The 25,539-nt window shown below is 48.2% G+C and overlaps 1 protein-coding gene across 3 annotated transcripts in view; it reads left to right on the top strand.

Annotated features, from left to right (window-relative positions):
- LOC138480763 (titin-like) overlaps positions 1-25,539 on the top strand; it is a 557,826-nt gene that overhangs the window by 490,657 nt on the left and 41,630 nt on the right. The window contains exon 15 of one of the 3 annotated variants that reach the window (XM_069612496.1): positions 16,134-16,316. The exons of the other annotated variants lie outside the window; for them this stretch is intronic. Coding sequence (XP_069468597.1) covers positions 16,134-16,316 — 183 coding nt within the window. The remainder of the gene's footprint in view (positions 1-16,133; positions 16,317-25,539) is intronic. 3 annotated transcript variants of the gene reach the window in all.

The raw sequence follows: 25,539 nt of genomic DNA, 5'->3' as shown, positions 1-25,539 counted from the left end.
CCATCTTGTTATCATGTCCGGACACATACTCGACAAGTGCATTCAGTTCGTCATCCGTGAAGCTGGGCTTCCTCGACGGGCCGGACTGTGTAGCCGTTTCTGGGGCATCAGCCTGTGCCGGACGAGCACTCTTCCTCTTCCGCTTGGAAGGTGGTGGTGATCCTGAGTGTCCTGCGCCGCTCTGGACACTAGGGGCAGGAGCCCTGGTGGGCTCTGCATCAGGTGTGTGGGATTGCACACTCAGCATGGGAGTTGGTGCAGGCATTGGCTCAAGTGTAATGGTGTCAGGGGGAATGTCAGCAGGATGGACTAGGACCGACACTGTCCTGGCTGGGTGTGTGAGAGCTGGGGTGGATGGAGCCGCAGCTGCCCCTGCAGCCTCTCCGCCCTGCCTACTTGGGGCAGCAGATGACCTTGCTGCCCCAGATCCACGTGGCATGATGGCATCAACGTGCACCAGCGCACGTGTCGTAGCCCTGCTGACCTGGAAGTCAGCCATGGAGTCAGCCAGGTCTGGTGCCACAATGGGCTGGTCCAACAAGGGCTGAGCATGGATGGTGTCAGCCACATCAGCCTGAACGGGAGGGGGGGAGGGGGGTGGGATTATGGGTGCCCGTGACTGGTCCTCCACACATGGGGGGACAGGCTCACCCTGCAAGTTACGACCACGTCCCCTACCGGATCCACCACGGCCACCACTTGTGGCTCTTCCACCTTTGCCACCCTTACGGAATCCTCGCCTCCCAGCCATGGCACTGATGTTAATGTGCGTATGGGAGTGGATGTAGACTATTGTCCTGGGCAATTGGGGGTCAAAGGGGTTGGGTACCAGATGGTAATTGTACCCTAGTGCTCTAGCAAGGCTGAATGTAACCCCTGGGGAAAGATGACGAGTCACAAAACGCACAGGAGGCCTAAAAAAAGGGAGATGACGTGCACGCAACCCCTCCTAGACCACGTGTGCAGAAAGAAAAACCTGCACTACGCTGTGGCATCCAGTAACACAAGAATGAACGTATGCGTGTCACACGCAGCCTAGAATGACCTCTGAAGGGGTAGGCTACACACGGGGCAAGCACAGATGTTAGATACGTGCGTGACTCACCGTCTGCCAGGTAAAAGAGAGTGAAAAATGAGCGCGTTTGGTTGGCAACACCCCCGCCAAAAGAAGATATGTACGCTGTCTGAGGAGACAGGACAACAGTAGAAGGGAACACTGTTTGAGGGAACAGGCCCAGGTAAACCAGTACAATAGAAAAAATAGAAAAAGCTGTCAGAGGTAACAGGGAGTACGAACTTGAAACGCTGTGAAGTAAATCGCGTGTGAAACGACAAGAAGTACAGAATTCACCCACTCGCTCTCCACGAAAAGCAGTACAAGGAATTGGTATTCTACACGTACCTTATATGCAGGCCCACACGTACAGCGTCACTTACGCGGCGTGTACGTGCTAGGCCCATTCCCACCAATTACACGCTTTGTCACTTCTGCGTGTAGGTCCATTTGCACCAATTACACGCTTTGTCACTTCTGCGTGTAGGTCCATTTGCACCAATTACACGCTTTGACACTTCTGCGTGTAGGTCCATTTGCACCAATTACACGCTTTGACACTTCTGCGTGTAGGGCTATTTCCACTCGGACGTGTCACGCAACTTTTTCCTACGCGTGCACGTGACTTCATAGACGCGCATACGCTAGTGACGCGTTTACGCGCTAAGGGCCTTTCATCGATTTACCCAGTTGCCCACCCACTCCTGCCTCTGGGGTTGCCATGTCGGGCACTACAACATCTGGCACCAGTGGCAACCCCCGGCCAAGGAGGCAGAGGGGCACCAGCTTCAGTGCCAGGGAAGTTGGTGTCCTGGTGGAGGATGCCCCTGGTGGCTGGGGGGTGGGGGTGGTGGGAGACATGGGTTGGACATGGGTGGGGGCCTGCTGGCAGGTGCCCCACAGCGCTGGGGGGTGGGGGTGGTGGGTGACATGGGTGGGGGCCTGGTGGAGGGTGCCCCTGGTGGCTGGGGGGTGGGGGTGGTGGGAGACATGGGTGAGGGCCTGGTGGAGGCTGCCCCTGCACTGCTGGGGGGTGGGGGTGGTGGGAGACATGGGTTGGACATGGGTGGGGGCCTTCTGGCAGGTGCCCCACAGCGCTGGGGGGTGGGGGTGGTAGGAGACATGGGTGGGGGCCTGGTGGTGGGTGCCCCTGGTGGCTGGTGGGTGGGGGTGGTGCGAGACATGAGTTGGGCATGAGCGGGGGCCTGGTGGAGGGTGCCCCTGGTGGCTGGGGGTGGGGGTGGTGGGAGACATGAGTTGGGCATGAGTGGGGGCCTGGTGGAGGGTGCCCCTGGTGGCTGGGGGGTGGGGGTGGTGGGAGACATGAGTTGGGCATGAGTGGGGGCCTGGTGGAGGGTGCCCCTGCACTGCTGGGGGGTGGGGGTGGTGGGTGACATGGGTGGGGGCCTGGTGGAGGGTGCCCCTGGTGGCTGGGGGGTGGGGGTGGTGGGAGACATGGGTGGGGGCCTGGTGGAGGGTGCCCCTGGTGGCTGGGGGGTGGGGGTGGTGGGAGACATGGGTTGAACATGGGTGGGGGCCTGCTGGCAGGTGCCCCACACTGCTGGGGGGTGGGGGTGGTAGGAGACATGGGTGGGGGCCTGGTGGTGGGTGCCCCTGGTGGCTGGGGGGTGGGGGTGGTGTGAGACATGAGTTGGGCATGAGTGGGGGCCTGGTGGAGGCTGCCCCTGCACTGCTGGTGGGTGGGGGTGGTGGGAGACATGGGTGGGGGCCTGGTGGAGGGTGCCCCTGGTGGCTGGGGGGTGGGGGTGGTGGGAGACATGGGTGGGGGCTTGGTGGAGGCTGCCCCTGCACTGCTGGGGGGTGGGGGTGGTGGGAGACATGGGTGGGGGCCTGGTGGAGGCTGCCCCTGGTGGCTGGGGGGTGGGGGGTGGTGGGAGACATGAGTTGGGCATGAGTGGGGGCCTGGTGGAGGCTGCCCCTGGTGGCTGGGGGGTGGGGGTGGTGGGAGACATGGGTGGGGGCCTGGTGGAGGCTGCCCCTGCACTGCTGGGGGGTGGGGGTGGTAGGAGACATGGGTGGGGGCCTGGTGGTGGGTGCCCCTGGTGGCTGGGGGGTGGGGGTGCAGGGGGACATGAGCAGGTGTGCAGGGTAGTCCCCTGTTTTGTGGGCTGCCTGCAGGGGCCGTGGAGGGTGTACAGGGAACACCTGTGAGGACCCACCCAGCCTAATCGTGTGTGATAATTCCCACGCACCCCTGTAATACACGTACCCAGCAAAATGGCGTGTGATAATTCCCACGCACCCCTGTAATTCACGTACCCTGCCAAATCGCGTGTGATAATTCCCGCGTACCCCTGTATTACACGTGCCCTGGCTAATCGCATGTAAGACTTCACGCATACCCCTGTAATACACGTTCCCTGGACAATCGCGTGTTGAACTTCCCGCGTACCCCTGTAATACACGTACCCTGGCTAATCGCGTGTAAAACTTCCCGCGTACTCCTGATATGAAGGTTGCCTGCTTTGCGTTCCTTGTTTGGCAGCCCTGTAAACTGGTCCAGGGTTAGCGCAGCCCTTTGCGATGATTTAGCGATGTTGATGGCTTTTCCTTGCGCGAGGGCGTTCTTGGGGGCGTTACTGGCGCTGCTGCAGGCTCGCTGCAATACTCTGCACCACGGCTGGTTTGGGAGCATGAAATCCATGAATACGCTGTGCGCGGAAATCGGTTTTAGCGCACGTGCCTGGCGCACACAATCGCACGCGGACACTCTGCGCCAGCCGCTTGCGACACTTTTCTGCGAAATTCTATGAATTACCCTGTAAATCTGCTTCTACACGCTCAAGTTGTTTAATCTCATGTTTGGGGTGACATGGTTTAATTTGATTCACGTGAACAAACTGTTCTGTTGCTGTTTCACCTTCACTTTTCAAAATTTTATAGACCACAGGAGAGACCTTATCTATAATTCGATATGGCCCCTGCCAGGCTGCTAGAAATTTGGAATTTTTCTGTTTACCTTTTCCAAAATGAAATTTATACACCTGATCGCCCACACAATATTCCTTTACTGACGTCTTTTTATCATAATATGACTTTGCACTGTCAGCAGCTCTTTCTAAATTCTTCTGTACAAAAGCAAATGCATGTTGTAAATGCTTCCTCAGTTCATCAATGTATTCATGAACTGTGGATGCGCTCACAAGTGTTTGCTCATGTGTTCTGTATAGCAGGTGTTGTGGTAACACCATTTTCCTACCTGTTAAAACTTCATGAGGGCTAATACCTATTGCTTTGGCAGGAGTTGATCTGATTGCCATCAGAACCAAAGGTAAGCGTAAATCCCAGCTGGAACCTGCTTCTGCCACAAATATTTTTAAAATGTCCACAACAGACCTATTGCTGCGTTCAATTCCACCTGAAGACGCCGCCCAATATGCGATATGCAGCTTTCTCTTCACACCCAGTATTTGCCATACCTTACTCATTAGAGCACTTGTAAAATGATTTCCTCTGTCTGATTCTATTCTTTGTGGCAACCCAAACCTTGAAAACACATGGTTCACCAGCAATGTGGCTGCTGTTTGCGCACTACAATCTGGTGCAGGAATACACTCAATCCACTTCGACATCAAACATACCACACTTAAAATATACCGGTTCCCCCTGCTCGACCTCCTTACAGGCCCTACATAGTCTATTTGCAAATCTGACCATGGAAGAGTTAGGCCTCTTTTCATCAATGGAGCTCTATGCATTGGTGACGCAGGTTTAAATTGGGCACATACTAGACATCCTCTAGTATATAATTCTACATCTTGGGACATATGTGGCCAATAAGCATAATCTTTTAGTATTTCCATTGTTTTCTGTGAGCCTCTGTGGCCTGCAGTTATAGCATCATGCGCATGGTGTAGCATTAACCCTATGAATGAAAGGGGGACCACCCACTGTATCTGTCCTGTTATGGACTCTCTAATCATGAGTCCATCTTGTAGTCTTATTCGTTTTTGATTCTTTAATAGCACCCTCAACTCTTCTTTTCCCATACAATCATTTTCTGTTAAAGGTTTTTTTTCAGGATCTATCAAATGATTATAATAGATTCCCAAAATTCGATCATTCTTTTGTGCCTCAATCAGATCTTGGTCTGGTGTATCGTAACTCCACTGAACCACTGGTTGATCTGTCTCCTTTGGTGCTTTAGAACCTGTTACTGCATCAATTTGTATTTCACCCAGTAAATGTTCAATAGGAAGCAATTCTCCCATCACTGCCCCAATTTTAGCCAGGAGATCTGCCTTATCATTTCCCTCCTTTTCCTCTCCTGGAGTTTTTAAATGCCCACGAACTTTCCTCCACTATACTTTGTCTATGACTTGTATCATTTTTCCATGTTTAAGTGGCTTTTTGTTGTATGTAATCATGCCTCTCGCTTTCCAGCCAGGTAAATATTCCACAAAGCTATTCCGTGAATAATCAGAATCAGTAACCAGGACAATTTCACTGAATTTATTATGAACTGCAGTAGCAATTGCTTTATAAATGGCTGCCAATTCCGCTACCTGACTGCTCCTAGCACCAATTCTCATCCCTATACTCGGGATACCTTCACACTTCAACCAGACATTCCCTACTCCTGACACTAATTTTTTATCACTGTCATTTTCAATGTGAAAGGCACAACCATCAACATATACAGTTGGCAAGTCCTTGCAAGGTTTTTCATCAACAGCTTTGTGTGGTGATTGTTCAAATTCCTGCAAATTAGGTTCCATTTCTATTTCATTTGATACTGGTTCAGCTGCACAGTCATGTAAGTCTGCTAAACCTTGAGCAATTGGGCTTCTTTTATTTTGGCCATATCTTACTTCTACAGGAAAGCCTTGTAATGCCAGCGTCCATGAAGTGATTCTGGATTGTGCTAGATTACCTGACCTAATTCTTTTACTCTCTAAAAACTGCAAAGGTTGATGATTTGTCTCAATAATCACCTTTTCTCCCTGAATGATGGGGCGGAAATGTTGTAGCGCCCACACAGTGGTTAATAGGGCCTTTTCACATTCATTGAATTTAATTTCAACTTGGGAAAATGCCTTACTTGCATATGCAATGGTTTTGTGATTCAAATCATGTTTTTGTGATAACATTGCTGACATACAATGGTCAGAGAAACCTATTTCTATAAAGAAATCCTTGTCCTTTATGGGATATGCTAAACATGGTGCCTTTACAAGACATTCCTTTAATTTAGCAACTGCCTCAGACTGCTCTTTTCCCATTTCCAGGGTGTATTCAGCTTAAGCAGTTTAGTCAATGGTTGAGTGATTTCAGCATAATTTTCAATGAACCTTCTGTTATAGCCTGTCATTCCTAAAAAACTTTTTACCCCTTTCACATTTTTAGGATCTTTTAGTTTCTGTATGGCCTCTATTTTGTTCTTTTGTGGATTTAGTCCATGTTCAGTTACTTTATGCCCTAGAAAATTCACCTTTTTCTTGCACCACTGTGCTTTTTGTAAAGATACTTTGGCGCCTGCTTTCTGCAATTGGCCAAGAACATGTCTCATTGCATCAAAATGGCTTTTCAAGCTTTCATTTTTTATCAGCACATCATCCACATAAACTATGGTCCCTCTTTCTGCTGCATCAGGCATAGCCTTTCTCAAAAATATGCCAAATTCACTCCCACTATTGACGTACCCGAATGGAGTTCTAACCCATGCGTATTGAGTCTTATCAAATGAAAAGGAAAATAAATTCTGTATCTCCTCTGCCAATGGCACACACCAATATCCAGAGGTGAGATCTAATGTGGTGAACACTTTTGAACCATGTACCTGAGCTAATCCCTGATCAATGAATGGCAGTGGCCATCTGGATACTGGCACTCTTTTATTTAACTCTCTCAAATCTGCACACAGTCGCCATTGACCGTTTGGTTTTAACACACCTAAAATAGGTGTATTGGATGTGCTATGAATGGGCCTGATGATTCCCTGCGACTCCAAATTTTTAATAATCTCTGCCAATGATTCTAAACATGCCAGCGGTAGTCTATACTGGCGTACAAATACTGGGCTTCTGCTACACCCTTCCGGAAGTGTGGCCACATGTAAATCAGATAGCCCACAATCATAAGCATCTTTTGCAAATACAACTTTAAACTCCATAAATATCTTCCTCAATTCTTTCCTATCCTCCTCGTTGTCACATGCATCCGCTAACAAAATCTGCTCCTCTACCATTTTGTGTGGCTGTGTCTCTTTGTAAAGCTGCCACATTTAAATGTTTTGGCATATCAGCTTCCACTTCAATGGGCTGATTTTCTATTTAATTTTCATTTAAGTTAAATGTTATGCAATCCTCTTGATGAGAGCACACTGTCTCGCTTGAATCATAAGGGTACACAGAATGAATTTTAAATATCCCTTTGGGCGGAGAGTCCAGGTATTCTGGCAATTCACCCTTACCATCTACATACTTTTCAGGTATATTTCCAATCACCATGTTATTTGGATCTGCTGTGTAATGTGATTTTTGTATGGCCATTCCTACTGGGGAGTTTTCCTCTAAATGAATGTTCTGATAACCTTTATTATTAACCATAATTTTTACAGACCCTTCACCCACATCTACCAATGGAATGTATTCATAATCCAAGCCTTTCTGTTTTATGGATTCATTCAGACACACAAATGCATCAGAATCTTTCATCTGCTGTCCATTTTTGCATTTCAATGTTATTGCAAACTGCTTTGTGAATGCAGGGACAACAGTATCTTTCCTCATTTGTAATTCAATTGCATAAGGGACCAGCTGTGTGCAATGATAGGCCTTCTTTTGTCTTCAAATTCAGGTGCCGGCCCACCTATGCGTGACCATATCTTTTGATTAAGGAAATCTAGCACCATACACATTCTGTGCATGATGTCATTGCCCATGTAAAAGTAATTTTGTGTTCCACACACTATCCAAACATTATGGTAAATTGTTTTTTGTCCAATGCTAATTTTCAGCATGCATCTACCTGCAATTCGGTTTTCAAAGTCTGGACCGTCCAAACCAGAGACATACTGGTTTTTAATCCTAAATTTCGGGATCTCCTCCCTTTCCATTATTTTTTGCAACAATTTCTCATTAAGGAAGCTCCTTTCCTGTTCAAGCGCTAAAGTGGCTTTTATTGTTTTAGAATAGTTATTTTTCCCAACATGAACCCATGGTTGTTCATCTTCCATATGTATTTCAGCAAGAGTGGTAATGTGTTTTTCTGAACCTGCTCTGGGAGCAGTATTCTGTTTGCACGTCTTCTCTTTTAAATAAAAACGTAAGGTGTGCTCATCTATGGCAGTTTGCCATTCTTTCCTTGGGTCTAAGTATATTTGTACAGGTAATTTGTTATTTTCACTCTGAATCTTGTCTTGACACATTAATATAACAGTGACGCTAGGTATGCAACTATTCTGGAGATACACCTTCACTGCATCATTTGTTTTTGCAACGGTGTGACATTCATTTCTATTGCTGTTTTGTGATTTTAGTTTCTTAGGTCTCAATGGTTTTTTGGTTAAGGACCACAGTACTCCATTCACCCCATCTATGAGCGGAGATAATCTTTTCAGGCAATCTGTTCCCATCAGAAATGGAATATCACAAATGGATGTGACCAATACCTCCTGTTTCATTCTGTGTTTACCTATCTTTATGTCAACCTCGCTGGCGCCTATAATAGGCACCTCCTCCCCATTAAAATTATGCACTGGACCTTGATTCTCCTTTACTGTGATCTGATTCTGCGGGGATCTCCTTTCATTGATACTCTTTACTAATTCTTTAGACATAATTGTGGCCTGTGCGCCAGTGTCAATCATTGCAAATGTATGGCATTTTTCTTCCACAATGATGGGAGCATAATACCTGTCTTCAACTTCCTCTAACACACATAATAAATGCAAATTCTTACTGATTTCAGGGCTCACCTTTCTCAGGCCTTTTTCACTTTTGGCTAAGCACATCAGTAAATGGAAAGACATTTTTCCCTCCTTTTTGCTCATTCCTGTGTGAGAGACTTTATTCATTTCCCCATGTTCAGAGGTTTTTTGGAGTGTGGCCACCGTTCACCCATCTATCCAGGTATCATCAGAGGTCACACCACAACCCTCCAACTGAACATGTGTAACAACATCACTTGGCAATGTGTCATTGTCTGATTCTGTGCATTTGTGATTTTTCAGTATGATACCAGCCCTTTTCACCTCTTCAAAAATATGTGGTTCAAAGAATTCTTCAGGTGATTGACCTGTACCCTCCTTTTGAGCATTTCTTTTTCCTGCCTGTGTTTGGTCATTGCTTGGATTGCCCAGGGAAGGAGCTATAGCATCGCCACTTACTCCCGGTTCACTGGTATTCCCCATGCATGAGTCATTTTTCTTAAACCTGTCTCTTTGTTCTTTTGGACTTTCAGGTTTTCCTATTTCATTTGTACATATCGCCAATGTTTGATTTAGTTCTAGGTTAAACCATACCTCTCTTTTAGAAGTATTTGCATTTTCTGCTACATGTTCATGTACTGGTATTTTCACTTTTAAATTATTAGGCATCTCAGAGTCATTATGCAAAATTACATCAGAGCAAACTGCCTTCTCGGCGCTGCAGGCATCATAAGTACTTAGTCACTTTTCAGAAGCCCCCCGATCATTGCTATGGCCTTCTGCCCCCTCCTTTGATGACTGTTTTTGTGTTGTGCAGAGCTTTCCTATTTGCTCAGCCAACATTTTCACTTGGGCCTCGAGGCACTGGAATCTTTCCATCTCTCTAGAATCCTCTCTCTGTGGCCTAGATCGATATTGGTTGTTTTCTCCCTGATTGGATCTATTCTGATACCTCTCAGGAGCATGATTTCTATTGGGATGGCTCCTGACCTCTTGATTCATTTGCGGAGGGGAGCGGGGGGCACCCATCCTTTCGTTGTAGTCCCCTGGTGGGGAATCATTGTACTGACGTGAAGTGTAGTTCATGTTCTGTCTCATGTCTTGTCTTTCAGGTTGTGGGTACTGGCCCCTATGTTGATCCCCATTATCAGCAAATCGATCCACATATAGGGGTCTATCCTGATCACCATATATCATGGTATTGGGATCAAATCTGCTTTGTGTCCCCAATGTCTGATAAGGACCATCATTTCTTAGATCCTGATTTTGTCTCTGGTTATTGTTCATACCTGACATATCAGATCGATAGCCTGCCCGGGACCTATTTCCTAAGTACCTTGGGCTGATGTAGCTCTCCCTATTACTAGGATCATGTGATTGGAACATTGGTGCAGTGTGTGATGACCTTTGTTGATTACCCCTCTGTTCAGGTGCCAAGTTATTTTTACTTGGACTTTGAGCGGACTCAAGGAACATTTTGGCTGATCTGATTTCCATCACTTGAAGAGGGAAAATCGAGACCAAACCCATGCCCCCTCACCCCAAGCGTATATATAGAAGAACAGCAGGAAGAACAAGGAGCGCACTTATCATTTGAACCAGGCCCCAGCGGACCCATGGGTGACAAATATGCTGAAACACACCCACTTCACCAACAGTGCAACTTCCATGCTACATTAGAATCAATGCTGCAATATCAGAACCTACAAACACAAAAATGCCTGTTTAAAGGCTTGCAAATGCCTATATGAATTAACATGGTCTAATTGCACAGTGTAAAGCGATGTTTCAGGAAAATTACAGCCAAGTCATTTCTCTCACTGAACACTGGCTGCGGGAGCCTTCAGCAATGTTCCTCGCAAAACATCCGACCTGCCAAGGCCGCACATTCAAGATAAGATTACTTTCTGCAGACAGACATTTTTTAATTATCCACAAATGCGAATAAACCACGGCAACCCAGTGTGTTTTTTTTTCTTCTTTCTGGGAAAGAAAGACATTTCCTCAAGGACTCGCACAACATTTGAAACATAAAATGTAACAAGAATGGCGCAGCCCAGCCAATCTGCGCTCAGAGCCCAGGTGCAAACTGCTTTCTTCAGCTAAAAAGTTATGGGAACAAGGTCATATTGCAACAAGGTAGAATTAGGTAATGGGGGCTGGCACAGCTAAATCAACCCACTGATGCAGACAGGCTAACACCCAATTGTCAAGTTCTCTATAAGGGCTACATAGGTAACCTATCACTTAGCAGCCAATAGCAGGAGGAGATAGGTTTCTGGGAGCTGATCCAATTCTGTGAGGTCAGCCTGCAGTGTGATTACAAAGCTGGCTTGCAATCCAGCCTCGGGGGAGACGGCGCCTGAACTCGCGATGTGCACGATGCTCTGTGTGTTTTTTTTCTTTTTTGCTGCCCAGAAATAAATGCAGTTTGGAACATGCTGCTGCCTGCTTGGGACTCTGTTGCATTTCTGGGGGCCATATGGGAGGTGTTGGGGTCTCCCATAGATGGTGAGGGTATGGCTGCTGGCCCCCACTGCCCTGGTGGGGGTCCAGCTTCTCCCCAACACACTGTTTCTGAGGGTTCTTTAGATTTAGGTCTAGTATCTCTCATTTTATCACTTTCTCTACCCTGACAATAGAGTACCTCATATAGTTTTGTGCTTTGGTGTACAATCCATTCCAGGGACTTGTCACGGTCAAATTCACAGACCAATTGGGATATGATGTCTTTCTGCAGCCCATAGAAGTAGGCAGTTTTAAACTAATTGGAATTGGGGTCAAAAGATACATCAAAGCGAGAAAATGCTCTTTTTAAGTCTTGTAAAAAGTGGCGAAGGGATGCTTTAGGCCCAGCAGTGATTGTGTAAGCAACTTTCTTTGCCTCCTGCAATGACTGGAAAGGAGAAAAATGACGCCTAATCTCTTTTTCAAACTCCCCCCATGTCATATTCTGCTGTTCATTCAATCCTCTTATAATACTGGCCGTCGGGCATCTAAAGTTAAATGAACATATCGCCTGTACTGTTCTAGGTATCTGGAGTGCTTTAAAAATTTCATGAACCGCTTCTAAGTGACCCTCAATGCAGCATTCCCCTCCTTTTTTAAATGGTTTGATCAGGGCTTTAATGGATTTAATTATCTTTATTAGGCTAGTTGTTGCAATGCATGGAATTGCACTACTTGGGGATTCAACCCTGGTTCCAGGTGTATGGGATTGGTGGCGGCCCCCAATGGGAGTATCAAACCCTCCAAGGGCGCTGCAACCAAGTTCAGTCACCGGCCCAGTCACTGGGGCACTAGCCCTTTTGGTAGAAATAGAATTCACCTCAACTCCATTGAATGTGGTACCCTGCCGCCTCTCCTGGGACTTAGGAATGCACATTTGCTGTTCTAAGTCCTTACACTTTTTAAGGAGCCTGTTTGCTTTGTTTTGCAAATAGTTGTTTTCATCACTCATTTTATGCTGCCTTCTGCAAAAATATTGTCTAGTTTTTCTTTCTGCACCTCACCCTGAATGCAGTCATGCCATTCTACGGTACTGTTTGATGACCACGTCCCATGTGCGAATAACTTTGCCTCTAAATATTGCACTAGGTCTGAGAATGTGGTTTCCCTTTGAGACATTCTGAAATTCGTTATTAGTGACACACTGCTATTATGAAATGGGTTCCCTTTAATGTACAAATGGCGGTGTGAGACACACTTTCCACGCCCAGTAGGTGGCCTATGATAACTTTCCCGGCCTGCAACACACCAAAAATATGTAGGGTTTTATGTGTAGATTTGGGGCCTAGCTGTATTTTCTTACCACCAAGAATAAAAGTAATTTAGCAACAATCACTCCTTGCATTCAAATTGGGTTTGGTATTATAGTGGTATCGTGCAATGCATTATTTCAGTACACAGATACATTTAGTTGGTATGCATTTCGTTGTGGTATAGTGATGAGCATAATTTCTTTGTTTTATTTGTGGCCCCAACATACAAAAACCCTTTCTTTTGTTTAGACTGTTCGTGTGATCTCTAGAGGCCTCAGGCTTCTACATTATTCAAGAACACCACATGTTCATATGGAGTGCCACATATGGCTGTTATCACTGATTTATCTACACCCGTGAGCTATGCTTCCATAAAGTATTCACAATAACATGTTGTATAATCAGTAATTTATTTACATTAGTGAAACTATTTCCAGAGGCCTTTTTCTCTGCTTACTCATGTACGTCCAACAGACTATCAGATTGTGTTCCACTCAGAAGTCACACCCACATACACTGAGTGGAACCACGCACAGAGCTATTTATAATTACTCATAACATAACTTTTTCCACATGGGATGCTTGACATATATTACCTAAAAACCTCCCCTTTTATCAGGTGATATGGGCTAATTGTACCAGAGAAAAACAGAAGCAAATAGAAGCCTTTACACGGATTGTGATTTACATCAGTTTCATTTAAAAAATCATACATTACCAGTTTTGCGAGGCAGTCTTTTCTAGAATAAACATAAGAGTAGCAATTGCAAAATACATGGCATTTCATTAGATTCTTTGCAACAATAAAAAGAACAGTGCATCAGTTGACTTGCATTTCTGAATAGCAACATTAGAATGCAGCTATCGCTACGCTGCCTGACTGAAATAGCTTTCATTCACACACCGCATTCTCGCTTTGTGTAAGATAAATACCAGCAAAATTGTAGCAGATCAACACGCAAACTCTCTGGACAGGTTGCTTTCTTTAAATGGCTTGGGGCTTCCTTTTAGAGCGAGGACATGCAGTTCCAATCTGCACTCTTTGGTCCTCAAGCCGGTGCCAATTGACTGGAATCTCCAGCCTGTGAAGGTCAGCAGTACACTCGAACAACGCCTCTCAATCAGGCAGCCCCACAGCAACTCCCGTCAGGCTTCTCACCGAAGCTGTGTAAAAATGTCCACTGCCTTTCTCTCTCCCCGAGATTCTTCAAGAAACCTCTGTTACAGCCCCTAAGGTGACGTGTCACCAATCAAAATACCCAATAATCTATCCTCCTCTTTCAACAATGGCTTGGCTTATACGGTTTAGAAACTGTAGCTACTCATTTCCTGGCATGCACATTTCGCATCCAGCTAACACAGTGAACAGAGAAAAAAATGAATCCAAGTGCACGTTTAAAATGACTTTCAGAGCCTGTCTTTTCTACCTCATTTTTCACTGGAGAACACATTATGATGTTATTTGATTAGAATCATGTTAGTACTGTTAATTATATTAGTTCATTAATCCTCTAATGTGTCTCCTGCAACATAGGCATTTCAGGTGAAAAAAAGAAATGTGGTGCGTTTTTAAATGTGAAAAAAAATGCTGTGTTTTTGACTGAGTAGCCTGTCTTCATTTACATATCCATATGTTACACCGCCAACACATAGCTTGCTGTGCCACGTTATAGCAATACATTGATCCCATGCAGTGGTGCTGCACTCCAGAAACACGCTGTATATTGATCCCATGTAGTGGCGCTGCGCTCCTAAAACATGCTAAATAATCCTACCTGTCTAAACCGTCTAACATCCTGAAAAAGACTGAATTACTCCTTGATTAGCTTAAACAGTGAGGATAGTCTTTGTTAGTCTTAGAAAATGTGTTACATGGGTTCATTTGCCGACACTGTTATCTAGTAACAAGACATTTGTAAGGATAGCGTTACACGGGATGATCCTGAGAAATAATGCTGGCTTAGTGGCATGTGTGCAAATCATCAGCAATCTGTTATTGCTTTTGGGCAAGGTTTAGAAGTGCATGTTTTAATGCCAGCTATTTTATCATTGACATATGCATATAACATATGCTTGTATTTCCATCAAAATATGTGTACTGTTTGTAGATCTATTTGGTTTCCTGGATTTTTCCGAATTTATTTTACCAATATTTCCACATTGTTTTTTTACTTGGAAAAGTGGGGGGAGACCTCCGTGCACCCCAAACTGCCCATTTATATACCACACCCAAACTTACCACATATAGATTTGTAGTACAAAAGTTGGTAACAGATTCAGCTAAAAATAAATTGCAAATTGCTCTTCTGCAAAAGTGAGAAACCTGTCTGTGGGTCACCTTTTAGTTGTTGAATGTTCCTTTAGCGTGATTTTTAATGGTAATTCTGAGTAATGAGAGAGTTATGATAGTAAATAACTGTAACTCACCAACAAAGAAGAGGGTCTTCCATTTGTGGTCGGAGCATCTCAATAAGTAATTGAACAAAAGGTAATTAGAGACACTAGTTCTCATTCCCAGTTTGGTGGTCATTCTGTCTGATTCACTGGCAAACTCCATTACAGATACTGCCAACTGGCCCCACAAATTCATTGTGGAATTACCAATGGTGGTCTAGCGATTTTTATGGTAGTCTAGCGATGTTAATTGTGGTCTAGCGATGTTAATGGTGGTCTAGCGATGTAAGTCTCCATTCATGGAAACTAAAGGACTCCATGGGAAATTTGGCAGAATTATCATGGGTGTTTATTCAGTATTTGGCAGTCAAGTGGATGATTTACACCAGAACGTGGCCTGAGGTTAATCCTCCACTTGAACAGCAGTTTTTGAGTTAGACAGCAAGGAAAACCTGGACACATAAAGTAGTGCAATACTGTCTACCACTCAACACACTTGCCGGTTATATTACCCTGATTCTGCTAACCATTGTTCCGCTTCTTTCAAGCTAGGGTTGCACTAAACAAATATTAATTATGATAATAATAATAATAATAATAATAATAATAATAATAATAATAATAATAATAATAATAATAATAATGCATTGCAAACATTAAATCAAAACAGAATTACAATAAAATATGTGCTGCACCGCCAAACTCGGAAAAAACCGCGATTGAGTATAAAACATCACTGCAGCTTGTTATGGCATACGAAGAGGCTCCGATATAGATTCTTTCATGAGCTTCAGGCTCCTTTTCTCTAGGTTACAGTTTTGCATTATTAAGACCAGGGGGCAGGGGGCACAAACTAGGGTCCAGGTGTGCACTGTAGCGAACAAGGGATTTAAATATCTGTCTAAATAATTCTTCTGCATGAGGGGTAAGGTGGTTGCCACCATAGAGTGCCACATACGGCTGAACTGTTTTAAATGTTTGAGTCATAGTTTTGACAGTTAACAAATGCAAAGCCTGTACACTCTTCCATTAGATGACCCTGTCAGACAAACACCTAGCAGTACCCAGATTCCTAAGAAAAGTACCAAGATTCCAAAAATAATAAATGGTCCTACAACATCAACTGGCAAGAAAAGAAGGCCACAGACCACAGAGAAGCCTGGCCAGGAAGAAAGCCAGACACCTGCCAATGACAAATCAACCACAACCACTAAAGGTAATGACACCGATGAACCTTGGAGATTAACAAACCAAGAGGATGAAACTGATCATTCCAATGTCACTGGTTGCAAACACTTGAGAGCCGAAATAACTAGAACGAACAAGGCCAGGTGACCTGCTTTATGGGATGATTCCCAATGAGGAGTTCCTAAAATCACGTTTTAGCTAAACGCATCTTGTAGGCTGGGTCAGGCCTATTTTCAAAAAGATATTCTCTTTGAATACTGAAATGAACACTCCCGAGTGTGAAACATCCCACAAAAAAGGTTGACTGTGTTTGTTCTTGCTAGAGGGGCTGCCACCATTTTTGATCATTTTAAATTCTTGGGGTTTCACCCTAAATTAGATGGCTAATGCAGACATTGCCCCCTGCTCTCTGTGCACACAGAGACCTCACTGATAATATCAAATAAAGCAGAAACATGTGCTTGAGGTTGGTGTTGCTTCTCTCATTTGGAGAACTGCTTAGCGTTATATTATTATTATTTTTATTATTATTAATATTATTATTATTATTATTATTATTATTATTATTATTATTATTATTATTATTATTATTATTACCATGATTATTATTATGGTGTTAATTGAGAATGGGCATAGCTTTGGGCAGCAACAGAGTGCTTTACAAGTCATTGTGTAGGGACTTCTGAGAGAGAAGCAGTGATACAAGGGAACAAGGAGGTAACAGCATGTGATTGGGTGGGTAGTCAGTTTACCAGCCAGGGATCTACAAGCACCCAGTGGAGGAAACATGGGGAGAAAATCACTCAGTCTCAGGTTAGGTGAGGACTGAGGGTGTATGGACCTCGGTATTAGGGGTCAGCCATTCCTTGAAGAGGAGGGCCTTGAACAATTTACTAAATTTTGGAGGGGGGGGGGTCTGGAGTTGACGGGGAGGACAGTCTAAAGTCTGTGGCCATAGACATAAAATGTCTTTCTTGTTGTTCTTTCCATCCTGCACCAGCGAAGTTCAGGTCTGCACATGTCCTTACTTCTGGTGGATCATAGCCCTCTGGAGATGCTGTCATTCTCAGTTAGGTAATTTGTCGAATTCATGATGAAAGCATTGTAGATGGTGCAGCTGGTTTTGAAGATGATACATGCTTGCAAGTGGAGCCAGTGCAGTTTGATGAGATTTGGGGTGATGTGGTCCAATTTACAGAGTCCTTTAATGATTCTTGCTGCATCATTTCTGACAAATCACAGGGTTGTCATTTGGTGGGGGTTCACTGGAAGGTCTTACAGAAGGACATTCCCACTAATCAGGTGGGAGAAAGCCAATGCTGCAATAGCAAACCTAAAGTTGTTTTCTGGGATGCAGAGCTTGATTTTCCGCAGGACAGAACATTGATATCAAGCTGCTTGAGTCTTACTTGCTATGGGTTGCATAAAGGAGAGATGTCTGTTGATGTTAAAATGAACGGACTTGATGCAGGTTGCTAGCTGAGGTTTGAAGCCTCAAGATTGGTAGCAGAGAAGGAGGCCAAAATGTCAGGGTGTTTGGAGTTGTTGGTCAGCTGTAGAAATTCATTGTTGGAGTGGTTGGGCTTTAGGTAAGCACTGCACATACAAGGCTGGATTGATGTGAGGCAGGCCTTGAGTTTGTGTGTCTCTCCAATGGAGGATATTTTGAGTTTGATCTCAGTGTAATCTGCATATTGGTGGATGTGATTTGGAGACAGGATGGTTTCAAGTGGTTTCATGTGTTATTGGTCGGTTAGTCTGCGTCCAGAGGACCTTGTTTACACAATCTATGAGGGGAGACAATCTACGCAGGAGTCACAACTAGTGACTTCCTTCCCATCGAAGTTCTGAAGTTGTCCAGGAAGAGGGCTGAGAGGAATGTGGTATTTCTTCCCCCTTCCCGATTTCAACTGATCAAAGGCTCTTTTTGACAGAAGTGTGGCTCGGGATCCAGTGTCCACCAGTGCCAACACTTATTGGGAGTGGTGTGGTGTATTGAGAGTGTGATTTTTAAACTGCTTTATAACAGTGTAATGTTATACAACTGAAGAGTGAAATAAATGTATATTCTTTTACTTGAAAACCTTGAGTCAGTGTTTGTCTGAATCCTAGTCATTGCTGTCCTTTGTTTAACTTCTGATACTGCTCACTTTACTCTTGAGATAAGTCTGGCTGCTCAGCCGTCACTACCACTTTAACTGGGCAGTACAGGCTTGTACCAAAGGTGAATTTGTACTGTCACTTGTATTCTTAATTGTGTGTGGTGTTCCCAAAGGGTACTGCATATAATTCTGCTAAACAGTAGGTGGGCATCATATTTTTCTACTTGCACTTTTATTCAGTAGTGCCATTATTGTGTACATACAAATCTATGTTCACCCTTTTGGGAATGTGAACTACTAAGGTAGTAGACTATACAGAATTGCCACTAGCTATACATATACAGGGTAATTCATAGAATTTCGCAGAAAAGTGTCGCAAGCGGCTGGCGCAGAGTGTCCGCGTGCGATTGTCTGCGCCAGGCACGTGCGCTAAAACCGATTTCCGCGCACAGCGTATTCATGGATTTCAGGCTCCCAAACCAGTCGTGGCGCAGAGTATCGCAGCGACCCTGCAGCAGCGCCAGTAACGCCCCCAAGAACGCCCTCGCGCAAGGAAAAGCCATCAAAATCGCTAAATCATCGCAAAGGGCTGCGCTAACCCTGGACCAGTCTACAGGGCTGCCAAACAAGGAACGCAAAGCGGGTAACGTGCATATCAGGGGTACGCGTGAAGTTATACACGCGATTAGCCAGGGTACGTGTATTACAGGGGTACGCGGGAAGTTCTACACGCGATTGGCCAGGGTACGTGTATTACAGGGGTACGCATGAAGTTTTACACGCGATTAGCCAGGGCACGTGTATCACAGGGGTACGCAGGAATTATCACACGCGATTTGGCTGGGTACGTGTATTACAGGGGTACACGGGAAGTTCTACACGCGATTCGGCTGGGTACGTGTATTACAGGGGTGCGCGGGAATTCCCACATGCGATTTGGCCAGGTACGTGTATTACAGGGGTGCGCGGGAATTATCACACGCGATTTGGCTTGGTACGTGTATTACAGGGGTGCGTGGGAAGTTCTACACGCGATTGGCCAGGGTACGTGTATTACAGGGGTACGTGGGAATTATCACATGCGATTTGGCTGGGTACGTGTATTACAGGGGTACACGGGAAGTTCTACACGCGATTCGGCTGGGTACGTGTATTACAGGGGTGCGCGGGAATTCTCACATGCGATTTGGCCAGGTACGTGTATTACAGGGGTGTGCGGGAATTATCACACGCGATTAGGCTGGGTGGGTCCTCACAGGTGTTCCCTGTACACCCTCCACGGCCCCTGCAGGCAGCCCACAAAACAGGGGACTACCCTGCACACCTGCTCATGTCCCCCTGCACCCCCACCCCCCAGCAGTGCAGGGGCAGCCTCCACCAGGCCCCCACCCATGTCTCTCACCACCCCCACCCCCCAGCCACCAGGGGCAACCTCCACCAGGCCCCCATCCATGTCTCCCACCACCCCCACCCCCCAGCAGTGCAGGGGCACCCTCCACCAGGCCCCCACCAATGTCCCCTATCACCCCCACCCCCCTGCCACCAGGGGCACCCTCCACCAGGCCCCCACCCATGTCCCCTATCACCCCCACCCCCCAGCAGTGCAGGGGCACCCTCCATCAGGCCCCCACCCATGTCCCCTATCACCCCCACCCCCCTGCCACCAGGGGCACCCTCCACCAGGCCCCCATCCATGTCTCCCACCACCCCCACCCCCCAGCAGTGCAGGGGCACCCTCCACCAGGCCCCCACTCATGTCCCCCATCACCCCCACCCCCCTGCCACCAGGGGCACCCTCCACCAGGCCCCCACCCATGTCTCCCAGCACCCCCACCCCCCAGCAGTGCAGGGGCACCCTCCACCAGGCCCCCACTCATGTCTCCCAGCGTGCTACGTGTATTTCAGGGGTGCGCGGGAAGTCCCACTCGCGAATAGCCTGGGCGCGTGTATTTCAGGGGTGCGCGGGAAGTCCCACTCGCGAATAGCCTGGGCGCGTGTATTTCAGGGGTGCGCGGGAAGTTCCACACGCGAATAGCCTGGTCGCATGCATTTCAGGGGTGCGCGGGATGTTTTACACACGACTTCAGCAGGGTACGTGTATTTCAGGTATGCGCGGGAATTCTCACACGCGATTTGGCTTGGTACGTGTATTACAGGGGTGCGTGGGAAGTTACACACGCGATTAGGCTGGGTGGGTCCTCACAGGTGTTCCCTGTACACCCTCCACGGCCCCTGCAGGCAGCCCACAAAACAGGGGACTACCCTGCACACCTGCTCATGTCCCCCTGCACCCCCACCCCCCAGCCACCAGGGGCAGCCTCCACCAGGCCCCCACCCATGTCTACCACCACCCCCGCCCCCCAGCCACCAGGGGCAGCCTCCACCAGGCCCCCACTCATGTCCCCTATCACCCCCACCCCCAAGCCACCAGGGGCAGCCTCCACCAGGCCCCCACTCATGTCACCCTGCACCCCCATACCCCAGCCACCAGGGGCAGCCTCCACCAGGCCCCCACTCATGTCTCCCACCACCCCCACACCCCAGCCACCAGGGGCACCCTCCACCAGGCCCCCACTCATGTCTCCCACCACCCCCACCCCCAGCAGTGCAGGGGCAGCAGGCAGTCGGGCAGCAGCAGGTGGGAGCGTGCTCGGGCTCTGGGGGGCAGTAGTTCGGCCTTCCGGGCAGGAGCGTGGTATTCTGTGTGCGTACGCGTGGCCAGCTTGGTACGGAGTGATTTTGCACGTGAAAATCCTGCACGTCAGCGTGAAAACTGAGGAAAGGCCCTCAGCGCGTAAGCGCGTCTGTGACGTGACCCGCACAGGTGTTTCCCACACAGCACGTGATGACAGAGAACACGTGGTAAGACTGCACGTCAGAGTGTAATCGCGTGTGATTGGTGGAAATGGCCCTACACGCAGAAGTGACAAAGCGTGTAATTGGTGGAAATGGCCCTAGCGCGTACACGCCGCGTAAGTGACGCTGGACGTGTGGGCCTGCATAAAAGGTACGTGTAGAACACGTTTTCCTTGTACGTGCTTTTCGTGGAGAGCGAGTGGGTGAATTCTGTACTTCTTGTCGTTTCACACGCGATTTACTTCACGGCGTTTCTAGTTCGTATTCCCTGTTACCTCTGACAGCTTTTTCTCTGTATTCTCCTTTACTGGTTTACCTGGGCCTGTTCCCTCAAACAGTGTTCCCTTCTACTGTTGTCCTGTCTCCTCAGACAGCGGACAAATCTTCTTTTGGCGGGGGTGTTGCCAACCAAACGTGCTCCTTTTACACGCTCGTTTACCTGGCAGACGGTGAGTCACGCACGTATCTAACATCTGTGATAGCCCCGTGTGTAGCCTACCCCTTCAGAGGTCATTCTAGGCTGCGTGTGACACGCATACGTTCATTCTTGTGTTTCTGGGTGCCACAGCGTAGTGCAGGTTTTTCTTTCTGCACACGTGGTCTAGGAGGGGTTGCGTGCACGTCATCTCCCTTTTTTGGGCCTCCTGTGCGTTGCGTGACCCGTCATCTTTCCCCAGGGGTTACATTCAGCCTTGCTAGAGCACTAGGGTACAATTACCATCTGGTACCCAACCCCTTTGACCCCCAATTGCCCAGGACAATAGTCTACATCCACTCCCATACGCACATTAACATCAGTGCCATGGCTGGGAGGCGAGGATTCCGTAAGGGTGGCAAAGGTGGAAGAGCCACAAGTGGTGGCCGTGGTGGATCCGGTAGGGGACGTGGTCGTAACTTGCAGGGTGAGCCTGTCCCCCCATGTGTGGAGGACCAGTCACGGGCACCCATAATCCCCCCCTCCTCCCATTGAGGCTGATGTGGCTGACACCATCCATGCTCAGCCCTTGTTGGACCAGCCCATTGTGGCACCAGACCTGGCTGACTCCATGGCTGACTTCCAGGTCAGCAGGGCTACGACACGTGCGCTGGTGCACGTTGATGCCATCATGCCACGTGGATCTGGGGCAGCAAGGTCATCTGCTGCACCAAGTAGGCAGGGCGGAGAGGCTGCAGGGGCAGCTGCGGCTCCATCCACCCCAGCCCCCACACACCCATCCAGGACAGTGTCGGTCCTAGTCCATGCTGCTGACATTCCCCCTGACACCATCACACTAGAGCTAATGCCTGCACCAACTCCCATGCTGAGTGTGCAATCCCACACTCCTGATACAGAGTCCACCAGGGCTCCTGCCCCTAGTGTCCAGAGCGGCGCAGGACACTCAGGATCACCACCAGCTTCCAAGCGGAAGAGGAAGAGTGCTCGTCCGGCACAGGCTGATGCCCCAGACACGGCTACACAGTCCGGCCCGTCCAGGAAGCCCAGCTTCACGGATGACGAACTGAATGCACTTGTCGAGTATGTGTCCGGACATGACAACGAGATGGTCATTGTTGCAGGATCCAAGACCACACCTGCACAACGCCAGGCACACTGGCAGACCGTTGCGGACATCGTAAGTGCCCTTGGAATTGTGAGGCGCACAGCCAATGATTGCTATAAGCGCTGGAATGACCTAAAGCGCAGGGCAAAGAGTAAGCTGGCCTCAAGTCATGCCGCAACTCTAGTGACTGGAGGTGGGTCTCCAGTAGTAGACATGGAACTCACTCCACATGAGTCAGTCGCTGGGACCTACGTCACGGAGGAACAGATCCAAGGCGTGGGAGATCTGGCTGATTACGAGGCATTGTCCGGTGAGTGCACATGCATGTGTGTGTCATCCATGTGCATGGTGTGTGTGTGAGGGCTTCTGTTCGGGTGCCAGGTGAGAGTGTGTGCGCCTGAGTGGTATGGGTCAGCCATGTGCTTCATGCAATCCTTCCTGCGCAGCTGCAATCCTTCCTGCGCAGCTGCATTTGGCCATAGCAGTATCCCTTCTGCCAACAGTAGACATCTAGCCCAACTGCACGCCAGTTGCCCTTGAAGTGTCACCTTGCCACAACATATTTGCTTCTTCTTCACTGTTCATTCAGTCAGTTTGTTTGCATTCCACCACTTTCACTAGGCATGTCGCTGTCCACTAGTCACATGTCTGACATGGGTATGGTAAAGTGGAGTGACTTTGTTACCTGGATATCATTTGTACACACATGTCCCTGTGCAATTGGACCATTTCAGACTGGCAGCTCCAGGTGAAAAATCTGACCAGTTAGAAATAGAAAAGCTATTACATGCGGGAACTGGACTGAATGAATAGGTGCTGCCCTCCTCTCCATCTTCACTCAATAGCAATGGTACATGCCATCTGTGTGATGGCATGTGTGTTACACCTGCCAATCACAGGCCAATGTGTGATGCCACTGCCAGGCAGCATGCAGAAAATGTGTTCATCTTCCATCTTGGTGTCATCAGTGTGTGCCATTTGCCTGGACTTCATACGCAGTGAGGGTGCATGCATGGGAGGGTTTTAGTCATGTGGGACATGTGTCAATCAAGTACTGGTTCTCTTGCTTCTCAGCCCTCAATGTGTGCCATGGTGCTAATGCCTGTTTCCATTTCTTTGTTTTCATGTCTTTGCAGGGGAAGACGCACCTGATACTGCTGGGGTTGTGGAGATGGTGCAGACCCAGGAGGGGTCCGAGGGCCGACCAACCACCAGTGAGGGACGTGGTGTGGTGGTGGGGGAGAACCCACAAGTGCTGCAGGTCGTGCTCTCAAGGGGTGTCTCTGGCTGCACCTCCCCTGAGCTGTACTCAGGTGTTGATTCGGATGAGACCTACGTGCCGTCGCAGGTGAGTGTTCCAGGGAGGGATTCTGTTCTGTCTCACCCACCTGCACCAGGGTCAGAACCCTCCATGGGGATGTCAGTGTTGGCAGCTACGCCTTCGGTGGTTACGGATGCAGGGTCACACTCCGCGACATCTGATCCTGTTCCTGGGCCAGCAGATCAGAGGGGGAATGCAGTCCTGCAGCCTCAGGCAGTGCCGGCACAGCAAGGCGCAGTTCGCCTTGCCCCAGACAGGTGTGGTGCCCGCCGACGTGGTGGCCGTACGCCACCCGGCAATACCGCATGGGTGCAATCCATTTACGGTATGGCAACCCAACAGGCTGCATCATCCGAGATGATGGCTCAGGCCATGGATAGGGTGGCCACTTCCATTGTCCCCCCAGAAAGGCTGATGGAGCGACTAGAGCAGGCAACCGACTCCATCTGCCAGTCACACAGGGAGGACATGTTGGGGTCCAACAGGGACAGGCGGGCGGCACTGGCGACTCTGCAGGAGGCCATCTCCATTGAGTCCCAGGGCCACAGGGAAGCCCTGAGGAAGGAGCTCCTTCACCTCAGGACGACTCTTGTTGAGCTTGAGGCTTCAACACACCAAAGGACAGAACAGCAGCTGGAGCGTCTCACCCGTACGCTCTCAGCTGAGATGCAGGCAACGAGGGCGGAGGTCCGGGCATCCCGTGAGTTGTTGCATGGGGACCTCCGCACACTCATCCTCCAGAACCAGACCTACCACACCCGCATGCTTGCAGCCATGGAGGAGCAGACTAGGGCCTTGCGTGGGCTGCCTCCCATAGTGCAACCACCTCCGGATGCAGCTGCACAGGGTGATAATAGCGACAGCAGTGATACTCCCACAATAGGGTAGCCGTGTGGGCCATGAGCCCATGGAGGTGTTTTATCTTCCCAGGATCCACGCAGGTGGGTTCTGGTGTGCATCCTGTCCTCGGACCTCCTGGGTGGCCTCCCCAACCCCCCCGGGCCCATCAACGGCCATTTTTGATTGTTTCTTATTTTTATTTTTATTTTGATTTCTTTTATTCCCAATTTTTTTGGGACGATCTGTTGGCTTCGATCTGTTGGCTTCGATCTGTTGGCTTCCGTGGTTCCTGTGGGCATACGCTGCATTGTGGCTGGGCACATGCAGGCTTGTAATGTATTTGGTTCAGATGCTTGGGTTTGAGTCACACACACCCCTCCTGCTTCCCGTTTCCATGGGCTTGCAAAGGGTGTGCCCAAGTGACAGTGAATTACACAGTGACGTTGGACTCCCATGAGCTGTGTGGCCAGTCTGTAGTCAATACTGTGTATACATTCATAGTGCATATTGCTGTTGTGTTGTACACTGCATGTTGCATTGATGTGTAACTCTTCTTCTGTGTCTACCTCCCAATTTGCAGGTCCCTTCCTC

The sequence above is a fragment of the Ambystoma mexicanum genome, chromosome 5p (genome assembly GCF_040938575.1).
Source record: "Ambystoma mexicanum isolate Mex_15411 chromosome 5p, UKY_AmexF1_1, whole genome shotgun sequence".
Taxonomy (NCBI): Eukaryota; Metazoa; Chordata; class Amphibia; order Caudata; family Ambystomatidae; genus Ambystoma; species Ambystoma mexicanum.
This window is presented reverse-complemented; position numbering and strand designations above follow the sequence as displayed.